Source organism: Cherax quadricarinatus, chromosome 78 (genome assembly GCF_038502225.1).
Source record: "Cherax quadricarinatus isolate ZL_2023a chromosome 78, ASM3850222v1, whole genome shotgun sequence".
NCBI lineage: Eukaryota > Metazoa > Arthropoda > Malacostraca > Decapoda > Parastacidae > Cherax > Cherax quadricarinatus.
Genome location: NC_091369.1, coordinates 4,679,136 through 4,701,791, shown reverse-complemented (window position 1 = coordinate 4,701,791; position 22,656 = coordinate 4,679,136). Strand labels below are relative to the sequence as shown.

The 22,656-nt window shown below is 42.2% G+C and overlaps 1 protein-coding gene across 2 annotated transcripts in view; it reads right to left on the bottom strand.

Moving 5' to 3' along the window:
- Positions 1 to 1,630: 1,630 nt before the first annotated feature.
- LOC128701570 (uncharacterized) overlaps positions 1,631 to 22,656 on the bottom strand; it is a 52,940-nt gene continuing 31,914 nt past the window's right edge. For both annotated transcript variants that reach the window (XM_053795340.2, XM_053795341.2), the window contains exons 3-10: positions 17,429 to 17,563; positions 16,685 to 16,793; positions 15,696 to 15,823; positions 15,365 to 15,518; positions 11,093 to 11,237; positions 10,388 to 10,551; positions 4,823 to 9,869; positions 1,631 to 2,352 (exon numbers count right to left, since the gene is read on the bottom strand). In XM_053795340.2, coding sequence (XP_053651315.2) covers positions 9,795 to 9,869; positions 10,388 to 10,551; positions 11,093 to 11,237; positions 15,365 to 15,518; positions 15,696 to 15,823; positions 16,685 to 16,793; positions 17,429 to 17,563 — 910 coding nt within the window. In that variant the 3' untranslated portion in view covers positions 1,631 to 2,352; positions 4,823 to 9,794. The remainder of the gene's footprint in view (positions 2,353 to 4,822; positions 9,870 to 10,387; positions 10,552 to 11,092; positions 11,238 to 15,364; positions 15,519 to 15,695; positions 15,824 to 16,684; positions 16,794 to 17,428; positions 17,564 to 22,656) is intronic.

Sequence of the window (22,656 nt, the reverse complement as noted above, 5' to 3'; positions counted from 1 at the left end):
TTGAATTGCAGCTTCCACTTTAAACAGAAGCTCTTTTACGTACTTATCTATTATGTTATCCCTGACAGTATAACGAAGAAATTTACTTTTGCACTGGCTATATAGTTCCCTGGGACATCGCTTCTTATAGTGGTTCATCTGGACAAGTGATGTGTTCAACACCATGTTTGTTTTCATGCTAGAGTACAGAGGTTGTAGTGCATAGTGGTTGAACACTGTCCGAGAGTTTTTAGTGGACACAAAACTTTTTACGGAATGTCCAAAGATGCTAAAATTAGCACTTCTTATAGTTCGATGCACCATGTGGAAATATTCTGGGACTTTTGGATTATATGTAATGTTAAATACATCTAAGAAATAGGCATTCTGAGCTGAAAATGAAGCATATTTGGCAAAGGCGTGAGGCTTCTCTCTCTGGAATGTTTCAAACATATCAGACCATGTATAGTCCTTCACAGGTATAACAACTTCGTCTATATCTAACGGTATAACATAATCATACAAATACACGTTTCTATACAAGCAGTCATTGTATGGTACAAGCTCATTTCTTCTTTTCTGCCACATAGATTTTTTCAGGTATAAAGAACGTAACTTGGGTTCATTTGGTTGCTCTCCTGGTAAAGTTAATGGAAGGACCTTCACTTTTCCTTCATTTTCATAATAATCTAAAACTTTTTCTACATTTCTATGGACCATATATTTATATATAAACACCTTATCTGCACCAAGAATATAGAGAAGTTCCAGCCATTCAATAATTTTCAGGGACAAATCATCTTCAAAATCCATTCCCTTTACACACACTGCATATTTTTTCTTTATTTTTCTATGCACAAATTCACTAAAGCCCTCCTTTTGAATGGGCAATTTCGTAGTAACATTATCACATGCCCGTGAAGACAGAGAAACAAAATTTGGGTATAAATGGCTGTCACGTAATTTTAATGGAACGGGGCACGTAAACAAGTACGTATGATAGGTTTTGGGGTCAGGACGACGATTCCACAGTGGCATCCAGACTTCCGAAGCGTCCGCTTCGACAACTATCGGGTCCTGCATTTCTTTATACCACATATTGCAGAAGTAAGATTCATTTTCTTGAATTTTACCCAAGGACATCCCTATGACTCGAACGTAGTGATACTGCATGCTCGAGTAAATATACCTCGCATCGTAAAATGAACTATACAAATAAATCCTACTATCACCTACTTTCTGCCAGTAATTATTGTTCCACTGTACATGGGTTAAAGTAACATTTGATGTACAATTGTGAACCACCAAAGTATAAAACTGCGATTCAATGGCCGATCCAACTAAAACTTGGTATTCGTTTTCCTGCTTTAGTTTGACTGCTTTATATATGGCCAATCTAGGTGTGATGGGTATGAGAGAATTAAGAAGCACTGAATAAAAAAGCAGTGTAATGGTTGTTAAAACAACTACCAGCACCATACTGACTAACAACAATTGCATTTTCATACTGGCATTCATTTTTCACCATTGTAGTGCACCATGCTACATTTTGATTCTACTTTACATATATTTGCTATACAGTATTCCTAGAATTACTTTTAATCTGTGTGTATATATTTAATGTTTTTGTATACACATGTATATGTTTCACATTCTATTGAACTTATGTTAGTTTTTAGCTGGACCAAAATTCTCTGCACAACTAATGGGTTTTCCATGCATACTATTATCATCCAATTTTGTAAATCTGTATCATGTGGAAATAGTTATCATTTATTTATTATTCACTGATCCACTCTACACTGGACTGTTTCTAAATACTATTGCGATCAAGGGAGTTTGTGATGACAGACTCGCATTTCCAAGGCGCTGTATGACCCTTGTGGGTTTAGCACTTTCACACATTATCTGCCTTTAAACAATGAGCACATCCAAAAATCTCAGGTGTATGTGGCATCTGCTAACCCAGTGCCAGGCTGGAAGATCCATTATCAGTACAGGTTTATGTGGCATCTAGTAACCCATTGGCCAGGCTGGAAGATCCATTATCAGTACAGGTTTATGTGGCATCTAGTAACCCACTGGCCAGGCTGGAAGATCCATTATCAGTACAGGTTTATGTGGCATCTAGTAACCCATTGGCCAGGCTGGAAGATCCATTATCAGTACAGGTGTATGTGGCATCTAGTAACCCACTGGCCAGGCTGGAAGATCCATTATCAGTACAGGTTTATGTGGCATCTAGTAACCCATTGGCCAGGCTGGAAGATCCATTATCAGTACAGGTGTATGGCATCTAGTAACCCATTGGCCAGGCTGGAAGATCCATTATAAGTACAGGTGTATGTGGCATCTAGTAACCCAATGGCCAGGCTGGAAGACAAAGAAAGAAATTAGTATCCCTGGTGTGATAATGTTACAATTAGTGTGTTCTTGAAGGGGCTACTTGTATGCTAGTAAAGGACTCTCAATCCACAGACTAGGTGCTACCCTTCCCTTCCCTTTCCTAGATCACTGCTCCAATCTAGATATGATGGATTCTGTTATTAAATATCATGATCAAAGGAGTTTGAGATGACAGACATCCATTCTCTCTGCACTGTATAACCCCAAAGACTTCAGCGCTTTCCCCATTAGCACAATAAAAATGGTTTTACAATTAGCAGAATAAATTTGTACAGTGGTTCTGAGGCCACATACATATGGGGATTAAAACGCAATAAAGTTTAACAATGGAAATTTTTCATTGGATCTTGAACTTTTGTTGGTTGGTTTTAATGACATTAACCTAGAATTTGCAAGTTTATTTAGGCAACGATGATTATTATGCTAGATTCTTAGGCATGGTAAAATATTTGAAGGAGTCTCCTGTGCGACTCCAACAGTTCTTTTTATTTTAGACCTAATTAGAGCCTTTCAAGGGCACATGAAATTGCCGACACACTAACAAGGTAACTCCTGGGCATCCCAAAGTAACCAATCAAACAGCCAGATTTTTTGGGGGTTATCCTAGGTACTTTACACATATGCTGCTATGTATGATAATCTATGTAACTATTTATGTATACCTGAATAAACTAACTTAGTCCTACCTCCTTCCGAAAGGGAGCTGCAAGTTAAGATCCGAATTTCTCTTTCTAAACTTAACAAGAGAGTGACTTACAGGCACTTGTTAATGGAAATAATGACCAATTCAGCTTCAATTTTTTTTATAATAAAAGCTACAGAACTTGCAACAAATATTATGAGCAAAAAGATCTTAGATCCTGTCAGTCTACGACTTAACAGAATCACTAACAATTTCCTCTACTACAGCGCTGCTTGCCCCCAACAAAGTGGTACGGGTTTGGCACTTCCACACGAATATAACCGGGTGTATTTGGGGAGCTGTGTGATCCAAGGTATCCCCATACCTCATAAGCCCAGCACCCTCTACCTATTATGTTGCAGTGTCTGACAAGTTGTACAAGAATGGTATACAATACCGACAAGATGAAATTAAGACATGTGCAACATCTGGGTATCTTTATTGTAGACGTTTCGCCATCCAGTGGCTTTATCAATACAAATTCCAGGATAGGCACCTTGCTTCTGCTTCAGAATCTCCACGACTACGGTGTTCTTCGCACCTACTCCAAGGTTGAGGGACTGATTACCTCATCTTCTGTATATATAGTTCAACTGTCTTCAAGTTATGTCCTGGAATTTGTATTGATAAAGCCACTGGATGGCAAAACGTCTGCAATAAAGATTCCCAGATGTTGCACATGTGTCTTAATTTCACCCTCTACCTAAACTAATGCAAAAAGAATAGTGCAGGGTGGTCATGAAATTCTAGTACAGTATAAAAATATGCATGTATAAGCACTCTGCATATGCATGGAGTACTTATGCATGTCTATATATGTATAAATGTGCATATATATACATGCACTCATCTAATTGTGGTTGCAGGGGTCGAGACTCTGCTCCTGGCCCCTGGCATTTATAATGTATATATGTATACACGTTTTTCTTTTTGGGTCACCTTGCCTCGGTGGGAAACTGCCGACGTGTTGAAAAAAAGAGGAAAAAGGGGTATACGTACATATACATGGCATGTGAATATGTATACATGTGTATGTGAATATGCATACATGTGCACGTTTGTGTATGCATGCATATGTGTGTATATATATTAGCCAAGACATTCTTTAGTTCTTTTCGGTAAACAACTTAACAAAAACTACCAGACTAACAAAATTCGGCAATGATAATCTGCATTTAGGGGGGGGGGGAAGTTTGAAGTCGAGCGAGAGAGTCATTCCCTGTTATCCCAGGCCCCTCAAGGGAGGTTCCTTGACGCTGGTGAGGGGCTTTTGATCTAGGGAATTGGATTTGTGCTCCGGTTCCCTGAATTGAGCCTGAATACCTTCTATCCCCCCCCCCACATGCGCTGTATAATCCCACGGGTTTAGCGCTCCCCCATGATTATAATAATAATAATGTTATCCCAGGTTAGGAACTGTGACTCGAACCCTGCAACCGCAAAAAGGCAAGTCCAGTCCAATGATTTCAATATTCCAACAAACATAAACGGGTATTTTTAAAAGGTAGTCCTTTGGGAATACCTAATTAAGGTTATATACAGGAGTTATACCTCTTGGGGATATCTGAATATACGTAGTATATAAATAAAGACCAGTATGCTGTGATACACTGATGCTGGTATATTGGAAATATTACAGTAGGGTGAAGGAGCATGTGTAATGTGCTCTGCCAGGATGGGCGGCAGTGTGCGACTGGGTGGCAGAAGTGTGGGTGGGTGTGGGTGGGCGGTATACACCTGCTGATTTTGTCGTACCATAGATATGCGGCTCTTCCTGTATGATAAGACTGACTGGCGTCAGTTTACTATGACTCTGGGCGGCAGCAGCGTCCGTTCAGTGAGGATGGGCGGCATGGGGGCTTCCATGGGCGGCAGGAGGACGCCCATGGGTGGCAGTGACACACTGTCGAGTAAAATTGGGGGGCAGAAACACCCGTATGAGGATGCTACACACTACAATGCAAGACTGGGCGGCAGAAGCAACCGTGGGTGGGTGGGTGGTGAAGGTCACAGTGGGAGGAGAGGGGGGTTGGGGTTGCCAGGAGAACAAATAACCCACAACTCCCACCATTACCATCGTCCCAAGGCTCCCCCCCCCTCTGGTCATGGCTTCATGACTCGCACCAACATTCGCCTAATTCCATCGTTTTCTATCTCAATAACACACAGATCCCTACAGCTCCTCTTCTGCAATATATACAACTACAAAAATGGTTCTACGTGACCATAATTTTTAAAGGGGTGGAGGGGTAAGCCAGCGGAAGGCCTCTGTCAGATGACCAAATGCTCCAAAGGCGGGTCATCATCTGACTTTCGTCAGATGATGACCTGTTTCCTGACGAACCTTACCTAACCTAACCTTCTGCAATATATAAATCATAACATTACGCATTAACCAAAGAGGGAAGTGTTCTAACACAAGACTCACGCACAATGGAGTCTCTCTACACCTCTTGTTAAATATATTATGCACCCCATACCTGTTTAACGCTCCCCCATGATTATAATATAATAATGCACCTCGCACCCATCCTGTGGGCGGTAGTCAAAGGATTACAGAGGTACATAATGGGTCCAGGGACTGGACCCCGAAGTTTTGATAGCTGAACAAGGTACAAAGGTAATGAACTCTTGTGGATTCACACTGGAAATGACTTTCAAGGCGATGCTAAAACCGCAGGGGTAACGCAGTGCCTTCGAGGATGGGAATGAAAGGAAATCAGACTTCATTCAGTGAACTGAACAGGAGAGATTCCTTAGATCAAGAGCCCTCTCACCGGCATCAAGGAACCTCCCCTTTAGAGTGCTTCAGATGGTAAAACAAATGAACCGGCATGTGAAAATGCTTCCACAGAGGGAGAAGACACCTTTCTGCAGGACTAGTAATTTAAGGATAATTCGGAGAAATCTTCATTTAAACTTAGTTGACTAAAGACTGAAAGGGATTGACAGTCTGATAGCTTTTCAACCATTTTGTAATGCGAGGACAGGCATATGTCTACGGAGTATGTACCAAAACCAGCAGAACCTTCGAGGTCACTACTACCCAGTTCGGGCTGGACTACAAATACCTCTGGATGTCATTACTACCCAGCTTGGGCTGGACTACATGGAACCAACTTTTTGGTAGCCCCACACCCTTGCCTAATGTAAATTCTCCTAATTCTCTGCATAATATTCACACCAAACATTGCCCTCAGACATCTCCATCACCTCCAGCCTCTTCCTTGCTACAACATTCACAACTCATGCTTCACACCCATATACCAGTGTTACTACTACACTGGTACTTTCTCCATAGATAAAGTTGTCTCCACAGATGCCCCAGTGTATCACCCACTTTTCCCTGTTCTGTTCTATAGTTTACTTCATCCTTCATAGACGCATCCACAACAACGCCACTTCCATATATCTGAAAGCATTTATTTTCTCCAGTCTCCAATTATTCATTGCCTAGATTTTTTATATTCTCATCACCTTGCTCTTTTCAACGTTCACTTTTTCTCCTTTCACCAACTTTTACAATTTCTCTTCAGAATCTCCCAAAAGCACAGTGTCATCAGCATAAAGCAACTGACAATTTCCACATGTTGATTCTTCATATTGTAGTCTCGCATCTCTCCCCAACACCATTCTCTTACATCTATAAATATGTTAAACCATGGTGACATCACATATCCCTGTCCAAGGCTTACTTTTACTGGGAAATAATCTCCCTCCTACATTATGTAACCTGCGTCTCTCAACCTACATGAAAACTCCTTACTGCTTTAAGTAAACTACAACTTATTACAAGCATCTGCCACATTGCTTCTCTGTCTACCTTATCATACGACTTATAAATTCACAAATGAAAATGCCCCCTATCTTTAAGTATTGTTGACTTGTGTGTTTCAGTATAAACACCTGGTCTTCACATCCTCTACCCATCCTAAAATCTTGTTCCTCTGCAATCCTACTGTCACCCACAGTTATTTCAATAACTACACTTTACCTGGTATACTCAACAGGCTTATTGCCGTATAATTCTTATACTTTCGTTTATTTCTTTTACCTTTATACAGGAGAGCTATGCATGCTCTTCACTAATTTGTCGGTACCTTCCTTCTTTCAGTATATATATTGCACATTCACCTTGAACTCACCATCCCAGCTGGTTCAGTTCCATTTTGCCCACTGCCTCCCCTCCTCTGAGCTCATACACTAATTTTACTCCGGACATCAACTAGGTGTTCTAATGTTGAGGAGGCCGAGATGACAGCCACCAGACTAGTGAACCTAAACTGCGTAAGTCACTGCAGGGGCGCTGTCCCAATTTTTTTAGGGGGGCTTAAGGGTAGCTATTTGGTTGGAAGGGAGGGGCTATGACACTTGAAACAGCATTTTTATTATTTAGGGGGCTTAAGCCCCCGAAGCAATTCCCCCTCCCCTTGGCGAAGCCAGTCACTGCCTTCTTGAATCCAATTAACTCCTACACACAGGACCACAACACTGACAGAGTTTAAGACAGGCAAACATAACGTTACCAGAGGAACATAACTATTTGCCCCATTAAGGAGCCACAAGGAGTGTGTAAAACGCAGTTTCTCAACACCCAAAAGTCAATGCTAGCAACACTATACGCAATAACATACAACATCTTGTTCCTTATCCTCATATCTGACATAGACAAGGATGTCAGCCACAGCACCGTGTCTTCCTTTGCAGATGACACCCGAATCTGCATGACAGTGTCTTCCATTGCAGACACTGCAAGGCTCCAGGCGGACATCAACCAAATCTTTCAGTGGGCTGCAGAAAACAATATGAAGTTCAACGATGAGAAATTTCAATTACTCAGTTATGGTAAACACGAGAAAATTAAATCTTCTTCAGAGTACAAAACAAATTCTGGCCACAAAATAGAGCGAAACACCAACGTCAAAGACCTGGGAGTGATCATGTCGGAGGATCTCACCTTCAAGGACCATAACATTGTATCAATCGCATCTGCTAGAAAAATGACAGGATGGATAATGAGAACCTTCAAAACTAGGGAGGCCAAGCCCATGATGACACTCTTCAGGTCACTCGTTCTATGTAGGCTGGAATATTGCTGCACGCTAACAGCACCTTTCAAGGCAGGTGAAATTGCTGACCTAGAAAATGTACAGAGAACCTTCACGGCACGCATAACGGAGATAAAACACCTCAATTACTGGGAGCGCTTGAGGTTCCTAAACCTGTATTCCCTGGAACGCAGGCGGGAGAGATACATGATTATATACACCTGGAAAATCCTAGAGGGACTAGTACCGAACTTGCACACGAAAATCACTCACTACGAAAGCAAAAGACTTGGCAGACGATGCAACATCCCCCAATGAAAAGCAGGGGTGTCACTAGCACGTTAAGAGACCATAAAATAAGTGTCAGGGGCCCGAGACTGTTCAACTGCCTCCCAGCATACATAAGTGGGATTACCAAGAGACCCCTGGCAGTCTTCAAGCTGGCACTGGACAAGCACCTAAAGTCAGTTCCTGATCAGCCGGGCTGTGGCTCGTACGTTGGTTTGCGTGCAGCCAACAGTAACAGCGTGGTTGATCAGGTTCTGATCCACCAGGAGGCCTAGTCACAGACCGGGCCGCGGGGGCGTTGACCCCCGGAACTCTCTCCAGGTAAACAATATAGAAACAAACAAGCAAGATTACACAGGGCAAGAAACTCGTGGTTATGAGAGTGCTATTTCAATGGGTCTTAACACACTCCTACACGAGGGTCATTAAGACTGCAAGTCACTTATACACCAGTCAAGAACATTTTTAATTACTAAAATAGGGAATAAAATAATCTGTGTATATTCACAGATACGCACCTCCTTTCCCATGTGTATATATCCTCCGTCAACAGGTCAGGATACTCAAACATCAGGAGAACCTTTATAGGTGATGTGCTGAACCTCGCTCGCCCAGATCACCAATGAATTCAAAATTGAAACCAAGAGAAGAAAAAGGCTCAGGATGAACATCAAAACTACGAACATTGGTAAACAGATGGCGCTGAAAAGCGCACAACCCGGCCATTAAGAGGAGAAAGGAGGTAGAGCCAACAAAGAAAACTTATACCTGGAGGGTATAAGTTTCGCAAAAAAATCCATTCTCTTTCATAAGTATCTTTTTTTCCAGAGATAAGAAGCATACCATGTCACAGCTCAAACATTTGCTATGTGACATCAACAGCAGGTAAGGTGGATTATAAATATCTTATCCCGTCTTTTGCCTTATGCTGTCAATAGCTCTTTTAAGATTATGTCTACTTTAATCCTAACTATCCAGGGATGGTATGTATTGCGAGACTGATGGATCAAACATCCGACTCCATTCCAGAGGGACTGATAACCCAAACTCCCCCTCATCTTCCATCTTTCTCTGGACCGGACTGAAGTCTACAGTAAAGATACCCAAGCGTTGCATAAGTGTCTGACTCATGTGGTTCTCTGAACCATTTATCAACAATGTATTCAGCTGCCTGGATAACACTTTCGTAAGACTGGGCCACTAATCACTAGACTCATCGTTATCAAATACCAAACAGAGCCGAACTTCACGCGAAGTTTGGCTGCTGGAAGCTGGGATCAAGCATCTCATGGGGGGCAAAAAAAAAAAAAAAAGGTATTGGGAGGACAAGAAAAGGAGCTGGAAGGGCGAGGTTTTACATATGGTAAAAGCAAGTGTGTTTGGGGAGAGTTTCACTTCCTGGCCACCACCAGTTGTCGGTACAGGAGCTGGAGTTCGTCCTCCATGTCTCTCAGCAGCATCTGGGCCTGTGTCAAAGAGAAAAAATAAAAATAAAATATTAGAGCCATTGAAATATATCCAAGACTCTTGTTGATACTATAAACAAAACATATAAAACAAAATACTAACAGTCATAGAACACTAAACATTAGTTAATATAAATTATGATCATAACAACAACAACAATGGCAGCAACACCCACAGGAAAATAAATAAATAAATTAATAATAGATTGTCTTTAACCTGCATCAACTGAGCAACAATAAAGGGTCGAAAATGGAAGAGAAATGATGGAGATAATATAGATACAATGAAAAGAGATAATGAAAACATTCCATGGACATTCGTCTTGAGATTAATCCGGAACATTGTATGGAAAACAAAGCAGAAGTGTGCTAAGTCTGTCTAAAATACATCCCACTGACAGAGCCCAAAACGAAATTAAAAATAAGGGTGGAAGCATACAAGAGCGTGAGGGGCAAGAATGAACCAGGCAAAAAAGTAAGAGCTGTGACAGAGTACAGATCAGAGATCGTAGACTTACCTCCTGACGTGAATGGATCAGGGCGACATCTACATTGAGTCCCACTTTAACCTCTCCCATGTAACTGGCGAAGGACACGCTGACTCCTACAGGAGCTCGGTTGGGCACCCAGAAGAGCATATCCTCCACCTTGTGTCCCCAGATAGATATCTCCTGTTGGGGACCTGACGGGGTAAATTGCACGAGGTTACCGAGGGAGTGAACACAAAGACATGGACAGGCAGGAGAAACAATGGGAAAGAATTAGGAATATTTTTTAACATTCAATACATAACATTACGCACATCTTTTTCACGAAAACCTCAAATAAGAAACTCCACGAATCAAGTCCAGGTACTTAAGTTTTATATGATCTGCGTCGCCTTCAGATTTTCCACTTTGCTTTCATTTACTGCAGTACTGTACACATTCATGTTAGTCTTTTAAAATGTAACTCAGACTTTTCATCTCTGTGTATGAACCTCTTGTGATAAACGTTCATTTCTACAAGTCTTAGTAACTTGCATTTTGCTTCTTGAGGGAGAGAGAGCCTACTTGTCCAGAACAACCACTGTGATTTCACACATTCTCAGTTCTTGGATATCAGAAATCACAAAAACTCTTGGAAGTTCACTATTCTTTTCACAATGGTTGTCTTGCATATTGTGATATCACCTGTTTAGTGTGATCTTAATGCATCACAGTAGTGTTAGAGGGGCGACTAACCTGGCACGTTGCTAGCAGCAGCAGTGACTCCAGCACCAGAGATGATACGCTGGGCCAGGGATGCTGGAAGCACACCGCTCACCATCCTCACCAGCCACATCACAGATCCCAGTGCTGGGTCTCGCTTCATCTCGTCCAACACCCTCTGTCAGGGTGACACCAACGACGCCAGTGGAAACAAAGTCAGTAAGCTTATTTTGGTACACGTACACTTAAGTACATTTATCATATATAGTGTAAATTACCTAGGATAACCAAAAAGAAGTCAAAGTGCATTGAGGCTAAAACGTTGTATAGTTTTAAAAATAGGTTAGATAAATACATGAGTGGGTTTAGGTGGGTGTGAGTTGACCTGACTAGCATGTGCTGCTGGGTCTGGTACAGTGCTCCATCCTTGAGTGGGGATGAACAGACTGGGTGGGTCATAGGGATAATCCGGGGGGTGGGTCATTGGTCTAATCCGGGGGGGGGACATGGGCCTGCTCCGCATGGGTCAGTAGGCCTGTTGCAGTGTTCCTTCTTTCTTATGTTTTTATTATTTATTTCCATTGGGTCCTTGTATACGTACAAGGTATACAGACTATAGCTGACATCAATGACATATACTATATAGAAAGCTCCTTGTTACGCAGAGCATTTCTGGCAAATCAGGTCAATTTTGTCCTTATGATGCGACCCACACCAGTCCACTAACACTCTGGTACCTATTTTACTGATGAGTGAACATGGACAGCAGGTGTCTTAAGGAAACACGTCCTAATGTTTCCACCTGTACTGGGGCTCGAACCATGGACCTCAGTGTGTGACCTGAGTATGCTAGCAATCAAGCTACGGGTTATACCTTCACTATTTTGACTTATTCAGAGCCGCAAACCTCTCTGAAAAAGAAATATACAATATTCTCGTATATATTATTTAACTTAATTTAGATAAATATGTGAAGTGTTTATTGTAATATATAAAATTTGGTGTTGGTAACACACTCTCCATACTCTGATATAAAAAAAAATCCACGTACAAAGGTATATTTTATTTAAAACCAATACAGTTTAACATTAAAATAAAGAAACAATATGGATCTCAATCAAATTAACTGACAAACGGATTGCAAACCATACCCCCGGCCGGGATTGAACCCGCGGTCATAGAGTCTCAAAACTCCAGCCCGTCGCGTTAGCCACTGGACCAGCTAGCCACAAGATTCATCCAACTAGGTATATTTCTACACCATAGGAAGGTTAGCACAGGCACCACTGTGACCACAAATGCAAGTTTTTACAGACGAATCTCCAGCTAGCGTGGCCGTGACGAACTCTAGCTCAAGTCCCTTCACTGCCGTCTACATGCTCGCAAGATATTGCTGCCAAACATACAATAAGACCTTACGGCAAGAACATTAGCTAAATAAAAATTACTGTCATAGGGTCGTGAATTGACATGCCCATGCACTCTGCCCCAGGGCCAGACTCATGGAACTCTGTGTTCATCAAGAACTGCAAGAAGCCCCTATCACGAGCCTTTTCCATCCTATGGAGAGGGAGCATGGACACAGGGGTCGTCCCACAGTTACTAAAAACAACAGACATAGCCCCACTCCAAAAAGGGGGCAGTAAAGCAACAGCAAAGAACTACAGACCATAAAAATCTTTGAAAGGGTCCTAAGAAGCAAGATCACCACCCATCTAGAAACCCATCAGTTACACAACCCAGGGCAACATGGGTTTAGAACAGGTCGCTCCTGTCTGTCTCAACTATTGGATCACTACGACAAGGTCCTAAATGCACTAGAAGACAAAAAGAATGCAGATATAATATATACAGACTTTGCAAAAGCCTTCGACAAGTGTGACCATGGCGTAATAGCGCACAAAATGCGTGCTAAAGGAATAACAGGAAAAGTCGGTCGATGGATCTATAATTTCCTCACTAACAGAACACAGAGTAGTCGTCAACAGAGTAAAGTCCGAGGCAGCTACGGTGAAAAGCTCTGTTCCACAAGGCACAGTACTCGCTCCCATCTTGTTCCTCATCCTCATATCTGACATAGACAAGGATGTCAGCCACAGCACCGTGTCTTCCTTTGCAGATGACACCCGAATCTGCATGACAGTGTCTTCCATTGCAGACACTGCAAGGCTCCAGGCGGACATCAACCAAATCTTTCAGTGGGCTGCAGAAAACAATATGAAGTTCAACGATGAGAAATTTCAATTACTCAGATATGGTAAACATGAGGAAATTAAATCTTCATCAGAGTACAAAACAAATTCTGGCCACAAAATAGAGCGAAACACCAACGTCAAAGACCTGGGAGTGATCATGTCAGAGGATCTCACCTTCAAGGACCATAACATTGTATCAATCGCATCTGCTAGAAAAATGACAGGATGGATAATGAGAACCTTCAAAACTAGGGAGGCCAAGCCCATGATGACACTCTTCAGGTCACTTGTTCTATCTAGGCTGGAATATTGCTGCACACTAAGAGCACCTTTCAAGGCAGGTGAAATCGCTTGAGGTTCCTAAACCTGTATTCCCTGGAACGCAGGCGGGAGATATACATGATTATATTCACCTGGAAAATCCTAGAGGGACTAGTACCGAACTTGCACACGAAAATCACTCACTACGAAAGCAAAAGACTTGGCAGACGATGCAACATCCCCCCAATGAAAAGCAGGGGTGTCACTAGCACGTTAAGAGACCATACAATAAGTGTCAGGGGCCCGAGACTGTTCAACTGCCTCCCAGCATACATAAGGGGGATTACCAACAGACCCCTGGCAGTCTTCAAGCTGGCACTGGACAAGCACCTAAAGTCGGTTCCTGACCAGCCGAGCTGTGGCTCGTACGTTGGTTTGCGTGCAGCCAGCAGCAACAGCCTGGTTGATCAGGCTCTGATCCACCAGGAGGCCTGGTCACAGACCGGGCCGCGGGGGCGTTGACCCCCGGAACTCTCTCCAGGTAAACTCCAGGTAACGAGACCTTGAGCTCTACATCCACACTTGGCTGCCATAAAGTCTCAATGAAAACCAGGAAACCATTCCAAACCCACATTCACAACACTCTCACGACCCCCCCCCAAAGGAGGCGAGCCTGCTGTTACCCCCTGACTCCCTCCAACCTATGAAAACCCCTTCACTCACTCATTATCAATCACAGATTTACGAGAATCCCTAACGTTAGCATTCTATACCCCTCTGAGAAAGCCTGATCCCACCTCCTCCCATACAAATCTCTGTTACGACACATCGTACGATAGAACGTTACCGCAAGAACCTTTCTTCTCTCCTCACTATCCCCTCTCCCCCTCATCACCCACGACATATATATATATATAATCTACCATGATATCATCTAAAGCTCTTATGACACCCTCGTCTAACCCACCCATATCTAGACTTAAAGCACGCAAAACCGACAACCCATGGCCCCCCACCCTCTGTACCAACCTACTTAACCAGCACCTAACCTCCTCTAGCCCTTCACAAAAGTAAACTACATGGAACGCGGTCTCATCCCCTCCACAGATACCACACCCCTCACCCTCTGCAACATGTGATCATACTCACCACATAGGCGGCACGTACGTCGTTGTCCTGGGTACATTACCATTACTTGCGTCCTGAAATCTTGTACATACACATAGAACGGTATGGGGTGCCTCAAAGTCATTTTGAGGTTGAAAGAACCCTCTGGAAAACCAGCATAGGCTCCTGCCGCCCACGTACCATGTTAAGCATAATGCAACGTCCCATACATCTCAAAAACTTTCCTTATATCCGCCTCGTCCGCCTCAAAGGGAATGTTGCGTAACTTGATCCACGTATAATGCCGTGAAACATCTATCATTCTTACACTGACTTACGTCCTGAAATCTGGTGACTAACGATTCATAAACTGTAGCTGATAGCAGTTTGACGAAAATTCTTTGGCCTCCATTTAATGCTACACCATACAAGTCACTATCTTGTATGCCATATGACTCCCGGATGATCTTTGGCAATAAGACTTGCGCAGAACTAGGCGTTATCGTTCCTTTAAGTAGCTCAATGCCTACAGTACTTATCCGGCGTCTCAGACTAACCGCCATCTTGACAATCACAGTGCACCTATGTTGTTAGCAGAGGCGTAACAGCACCATTTCACACCACTGCAGCCAGGTAACTGACAAGGGAGCTCGCCTGCAAACAGCAGAGGGGTGCAGAGCACAACCACACACTACCGTGGTCAGGCAGCGAATGAACGTGATTGTACCACATGCCCACGTACCTTAGTGGCTGCCAGCCTGGCAGTGGGTGTAAAGGTGTGAAGTGTAGGAAGCTTGATGGTGGCAACCGAGAACCGGTTGATGAGAGCTGGAGCTTCCTTGAAATCATGAAAGCTTACAGGTACCGCGACTGTTACTTGTGGCACCTCCTGCAACCTGCAGACAGGGAGGTGAAGAGTTATGTCCTGGTGATAGGTACGGAAAAGATAACTAACTAGGTTTGATATCACACGTAAACTTACTATCAGTTAAATTGGTCAGAGTTTAGCGAATATTCAGGGGACAGAGGGTCGAGTCCCCACCATATCTCATGATGAACCCTGTGTTTCATACCTGCGGGTAAAATGCTTGGTGAGGGCAGCAGCAAGGCAGGACATGAGGACATCATTGACAGTGGCACAGGCTGCCACCTTCACCTGCTTCAGCACTGCCAGTGGCAGACCAGCAGAGGCAGTCATTATCTGCGACAAAAAGGTAGACGAATCACTCAGTACATTGTTCAGTTAATACATGGCTGACCCAGGCGATCATAATCACAACACACGACCAAGGACTACTCTAAACTACAAATATTTAGTAAACATTATCCTCGCTGAGGCTAAATTTAATTTTATGAAGGGGCTGAGTGATTGGACACAAAAGCATCAAGTGATACTGACTTCCTCAGCCTGAAGACAGTAAGGAAGAGGAAGCAAATAATAATAATAATAATAATAATAATAATAATAATAATAATAATAATAATAATAATAATAATAATAATAATAATAATAATAATAAAAATAACCTTTATTTCTACAAGTACATATTTCATACAAAGGATTAGTTATAAGGCTATAAGGCAGGACCCAAGAGCTGGAGCTCTTCCCCGTCCAGTATATATACAACAAGAGAAGAATACACACAGATACGTATCTAGGCGAGTTATTCCAGTATCTGGAGTTTATTATGTAGCTGGAAGAGAAGTGAATATTAAATGGAAGTGTGTTTATTAGCAGCATACCATTGCTGGCGAGGGATTTTGATCTTCTAGTCAATTAGTTCCTATTCCCCAGACACTGTATAGGTAACTCGTACGGTAATAGTGTCTTCTTACACTATAAACATGTCTATCTGGATGGTCCAGTCCCTGGACCCATTATGTACCTCTGTGATCCTTTGACTACAGCCCATAAGATGGGTATAGTGTGCGTAATAAGGAATTGGAGCATTGGTCTAGTTCCTTAGATCAAGAGCCCCTTCACCAACATCAAGGAACCTTCTGAGTGTTTTTTTTACCTGGTTAATATCGCTACGTTAGAGAGGAGTAGAGGGCTGCTCACCTTAGTACCAGAAAGAGGAGGACCGTGAAGAACATTGTTGTCAAAATTAGCCACCAGCTGTAGTAGTCCCAGAGGCAGCACCATGGCTGACCACAACATCATGGTTCCTCTGCGTCAGGGTAAACAGAGAATTATTATTTATTATTAAAGATTCGCAGGTATTCTCCTTGGCTCCCTCTTTAGGGAGTGTCTGAGGCCAAAGTCTCCCATGGGAGGAGGTACAAGTACCTCCTCATCTTTGGGACCAACTGTCCCCAGGCCTAGAAACTAGGCCTCTCTGGTCTGCCATCCCAGCCCCAAGGGGGCTAATGGGAATGACAGTCATGTGAGCTGTAAGCTCTGGCTCAGGCACCTACCCTACCCTAGAAGGGTTAGGCATGGTGTTGATCAAAACAGAGAAGCTTCAATAACCCACTCAAGGATATTGGGAGGGACCAGAAAATAAAGGTTACGAGAGAGAAAAGGAAGTCTAAGGAAGGAAAAGTTTGGACATCAGATTGAAGGGAAGGAATATGGAGAAAGATAAATTTATTGGGAATCGTCAGCACCTCTATCACGTAACTGTACTATGCATGCCAGAGGCAATTGTATACTCACAGACAAAGACCTGGCCACGGGGGCGTTGACCCCCGGAATACCCCCAGGTACATACCCCAGGTAGGTAAGGCACTAGAAATTACCACAGACTATGCAGTGGATGTGTTTACTGACCCGAGTACAACAGAAGAGGAAGGAGAGACTCACCTGACGAGGGGGCTGGTGGAGTGGCTTCCCACAGGAGGGAGAGACAGCAAGGGCTCAACCATTACCTCCATCCACAGCCTCATCAAAGACACTCCATCTCCAATAGCATGATGCAGCCGAACCAGCACAGTGTACCTGTCAACACAAGGACTCCATTGGGAACAAATTACTTTTTTTGGGGTTATCTTAAGTAATTTATAAATGTGTTTCTAGGTATGATAATCAGATCAAATCTAATTTTTTTTTCTGCGGAGTATACAGAGTATAGTTTACTTGTAATGGAATATTGTTAAGCAAAGAAAACCATCCATGAGGTACCTGGAGTTTACCTGGAGAGAGTTCCGGGGGTCAACGCCCCCGCGGCCCGGTCTGTGACCAGGCCTCCTGGTGGATCAGAGCCTGATCAACCAGGCTGTTACTGCTGGCTGCACGCAAACCAACGTACGAGCCACAGCCCGGCTGGTCAGGAACCGACTTTAGGTGCTTGTCCAGTGCCAGCTTGAATCTTCAATCAGACTGCCACAGGGGGTCTGTGCTTGGTAATCCAGGGGTCTGTTGGTACTTATGTGTGCTGGGAGGCAGTTGAACAGTCTCGGGCCCCTGACACTTACTGTATGGTCTCTTAACGTGCTAGTGACACCCCTGCTTTTCATTGGGGGGATGTTGCATCGTCTGCCAAGTCTTTTGCTTTCGTAGTGAGTGATTTTCGTGTGCAAGTTCGGTACTAGTCCCTCTAGGATTTTCCAGGTGTATATAATCATGTATTTCTCCCGCCTGCATTCCAGGGAATACAGGTTCAGGAACCTCAAGCACTCCCAGTAATTGAGGTGTTTTATCTCCGTTATGCGCGCCGTGAAGGTTCTCTGTACATTTTCTAGGTCAGCAATTTCACCTGCCTTGAAAGGTGCTGTTAGTGTGCAGCAATATTCCAGCCTAGATAAAACAAGTGGCCTGAAGAGTGTCATCATGGGCTTGGCATCCCTAGTTTTGAAGGTTCTCATTATCCATCCTGTCATTTTTCTAGCAGATGCGATTGATACAATGTTATGGTCCTTGAAGGCGAGATCCTCTGACATGATCACTCCCAGGTCTTTGACGTTGGTGTTTCGCTCTATTTTATGGCCAGAATTTGTTTTGTACTCTGAAGAAGATTTAATTTCCTCGTGTTTACCATAACTGAGTAATTGAAATTTCTCATCGTTGAACTTCATATTGTTTTCTGCAGCCCACTGAAAGATTTGGTTGATGTCCGCCTGGAGCCTTGCAGTGTCTGCAATGGAAGACACTGTCATGCAGATTCGGGTGTCATCTGCAAAGGAAGACACGGTGCTGTGGCTGACATCCTTGTCTATGTCAGATATGAGGATGAGGAACAAGATGGGAGCGAGTACTGTGCCTTGTGGAACAGAGCTTTTCACCGTAGCTGCCTCGGACTTTACTCTGTTGACTACTACTCTCTGTGTTTTGTTAGTGAGGAAATTATAGATCCATCGACCGACTTTTCCTGTTATTCCTTTAGCAAGCATTTTGTGCGCTGTTTCGCCATGGTCACACTTGTCGAAGGCTTTTGCAAAGTCTGTATATATTACATCTGCATTCTTTTTGTCTTCTAGTGCATCTAGGACCTTGTCGTAGTGATCCAATAGTTGAGACAGACAGGAGCGACCTGTTCTAAACCCATGTTGCTCTGGGTTGTGTAATTTATGGGTTTCTAAATGGGTGGTGATCTTGCTTCTTAGGACCCTTTCAAAGATTTTTATGATATGGGATGTTAGTGCTATCGGTCTGCAGTTCTTTGCTATTGCTTTACTGCCCCCTTTGTGGAGTGGGGCTATGTCTGTTGTTTTTAGTATCTGTGGGACGACCCCCGTGTCCATGCTCCCTCTCCATAGGATGGTAAAAGCTCGTGATAGGGGCTTCTTGCAGTTCTTGATGAACACGGAGTTCCATGAGTCTGGCCCTGGGGCAGAGTGCATGGGCATGTCATTTATCGCCTGTTCGAAGTCATTTGGCGTCAGGATAACATCAGATAGGCTTGTGTTAACCAAATTCTGTGGCTCTCTCATAAAAAATTAATTTTGATCTTCGACTCTCAGTCTGGTTAGCGGCTTGCTAAAAACTGAGTCATATTGGGACTTGAGTAGCTCACTCATTTCCTTGCTGTCATCTGTGTAGGACCCATCTTGTTTAAGTAGGGGCCCAATACTGGACGTTGTTCTCGACTTTGATTTGGCATAGGAGAAGAAATACTTTGGGTTTCTTTCGATTTCATTTATGGCTTTTAGTTCTTCCCGCGATTCCTGACTCCTATAAGATTCCTTTAGCTTAAGTTCGATGCTTGCTATTTCTCTGACCAGTGTCTTCCTACGCATTTCAGATATATTGACCTCTTTTAGCCGCTCTGTTATTTTCCGTCGCCTGTAAAGGGAGCGCCTGTCTCTTTCTATTTTACATCTACTCCTCCTTTTTCTTAGAGGAATAAGCCTTGTGCATACATCGAGTGCCACCGAGTTAATCTGTTCTAGGCATAAGTTGGGGTCTGTGTTGCTTAGTATATCTTCCCAGCTTATATCGGTTAGGACTTGGTTTACTTGGTCCCACTTTATGTTTTTGTTATTGAAGTTGAATTTGGTGAATGCTCCCTCGTGACTAGTCTCATTATGTCGGTCTGGGGCTCCACGCATACATGTCTGAACCTCAATTATGTTGTGATCTGAGTATATTGTTTTTGATATGGTGACATTTCTTATCAGATCATCATTGTTAGTGAAGATGAGGTCTAGTGTATTCTCCAGTCTAGTAGGCTCTATTATTTGCTGGTTTAAATTGAATTTTGTGCAGAGATTTAAAAGCTCGTGTGAGTGTGAGTTTTCATCAGAGCTGCCTCCTGGTGTTATTTCTGCAACAATATTATTTGCTATATTCCCCCATTTTAGGTGCCTTAAGTTGAAATCCCCCACGGAATTATAATGACATGACTGAAACAAACCAAGTTACGGGTGGGGCTTGAACTCGCGGCACAGCGCATGTGGAGGGGGTGAAGGTATTCGGTCTCAAATCAGGGAACCGGAGCACAGATCAAGAGCCCTTCACCAAAGTCAAGCTACATGTTAAGGAGTCAAGAACCACCCATTCAAGAAATATACAAGTAAAAATTATATAGGTTAGATTTCTAACCTTAAAAAAATATTCACTTAAGTGTAACGTTAAGTTTTAAGCATCTTCCATAGCGAACTCTTAGTAGGAATTAAAATAAATTGTATATATGTTTCTACGTGTCTAAGATAAGAAACAAATATGTTATTATAAACTCAATTTAAGTTATGGTTAATAATGATTGATGAATCAATTAATATTTGTAATTATTAAAATTTATGTTACTGTATTTATATGTACGTTTTAACTAAACAAATTTAATTAAAACAAAATAATTTTTAAATGTTATAATTTGCTTAAGTTATAGTAAATACATTTTCTTTCAAATATCTGAAGAAAATTTACATAGAAAACCCTGACGTTTATTAGGGTAACTAATGTATTATTTCTCATGCCCTTCATTTATTTTCTAATTCAATAAATCATTAAGTCAGAAATCATTAATTTTGGTTAAAGAACATTTCAATTATTTCTTTCATTTATATGCTATAACATTTAAGATATGTTGTCTATGTAGCTTGGGAGTTATAAGTGACTATTTTGGATTATCCCAGGTTCTCTACACATATGCTGCTATGTATCATAACCCAAGAAAGTCAGTGGGCGGTGGTAGAGAAGAGATCCAAAACGCAATATCCGATATTCAGAATGCATGGGAGGGGAAAGATATAGAAAACTGTATAGCATCTGTGTAAATAAATACGAGCTGCAGTATAATGTAGCAGAGAAGGAACAATAACTTGTTGATGCGGTATAACATTTTGTCTGCATCGCTATTGGGCCGTGCAGACCCCCTTGCCTGACGCTCCTCAGTAACCTGACAGCAGTGGTACGAGGAGGTGTTGTGCATTCGCTGCCTGGATGAGGTAGAGTGCGGACGTGCTTTGCACCCCTCTACTGTTTCCCAGACGAGCTAATCAGTCAACGACATGGCGCCAGGTATTCGCAGGAGAGTGAATACTGTGGGCATTGAACTTATTTTTTTTTTATATTTTATTTAAAACCAATACAGTTTAACATAAAAATAAAGAAACAGTATAGAACCTAATCAAAATAACTGACAAACGGATTGTACTTACATGCTCGCAAGATATTACAACAAAAACTTATATCAAGAACATAACTAAAAACAAAATTACATGTCACAGGGTCATGAATTGACATATATACACAACCTTGCATATATATAAATTGTACATATAAATGACATCTGACAAAGGTTCAATACACTTGAACATAAAATATACAAAGAAGTTATATCAGTTAAATCCCATCCTTCACATTAATCAAAAAACCAAAACCTAACATCATAATCTGACTAGATAATCTACATACTTATCCCTAACAATACAGCTGAACGTATCCCAACTTACAAATAAACAGAAAAGAATACAGCTTAGAACACAATAACAAGCTCTATACTGTTACAATACACCCATATAAAACTTTCAGACAAATGGACTACGTCACTAAACTGTCTAGATATGTCTGTATACCATACAGACTAAAACTTAACATCAAGAACTTGCATGAACACCAAACCGGTATCAGGGTACAGACCTTAATTATAAACTTTAAAAAGAATCAATCATGCGTATATAAAGTATTACATAACGTCTGACCCATGACAAAGGCTCAATACAATAGAAAGAGATATATATTTATATATATACACATACACACCCACACACCCACATCCACACACACACCCACACGTACACAAAAATTTTCACAAAATCACATTAATCATATGCACTGTATGCACAATGCAAAACAGGATATAAGTATCTCTCATCGTGCAAAAACCCAGCACGTAACATAAATACAAACTAAAACACACTGCATGTCGCAAATAACTTATTTCTCAAGAATCATGTTATACAAGACTGATACACATCATAATTATACATAAAAAATCTACTATATTATACCTACATTCTGAAAAGTGTTATATCTACCATAACGAGACCTTGAGCTCTACATCCACACTTGGATGCCATAAAGTCCCAATGAAAACCAGGAAACCATTCCAAACCCACATTCACAACACTCTCACGACCCCCCCCCCCCTC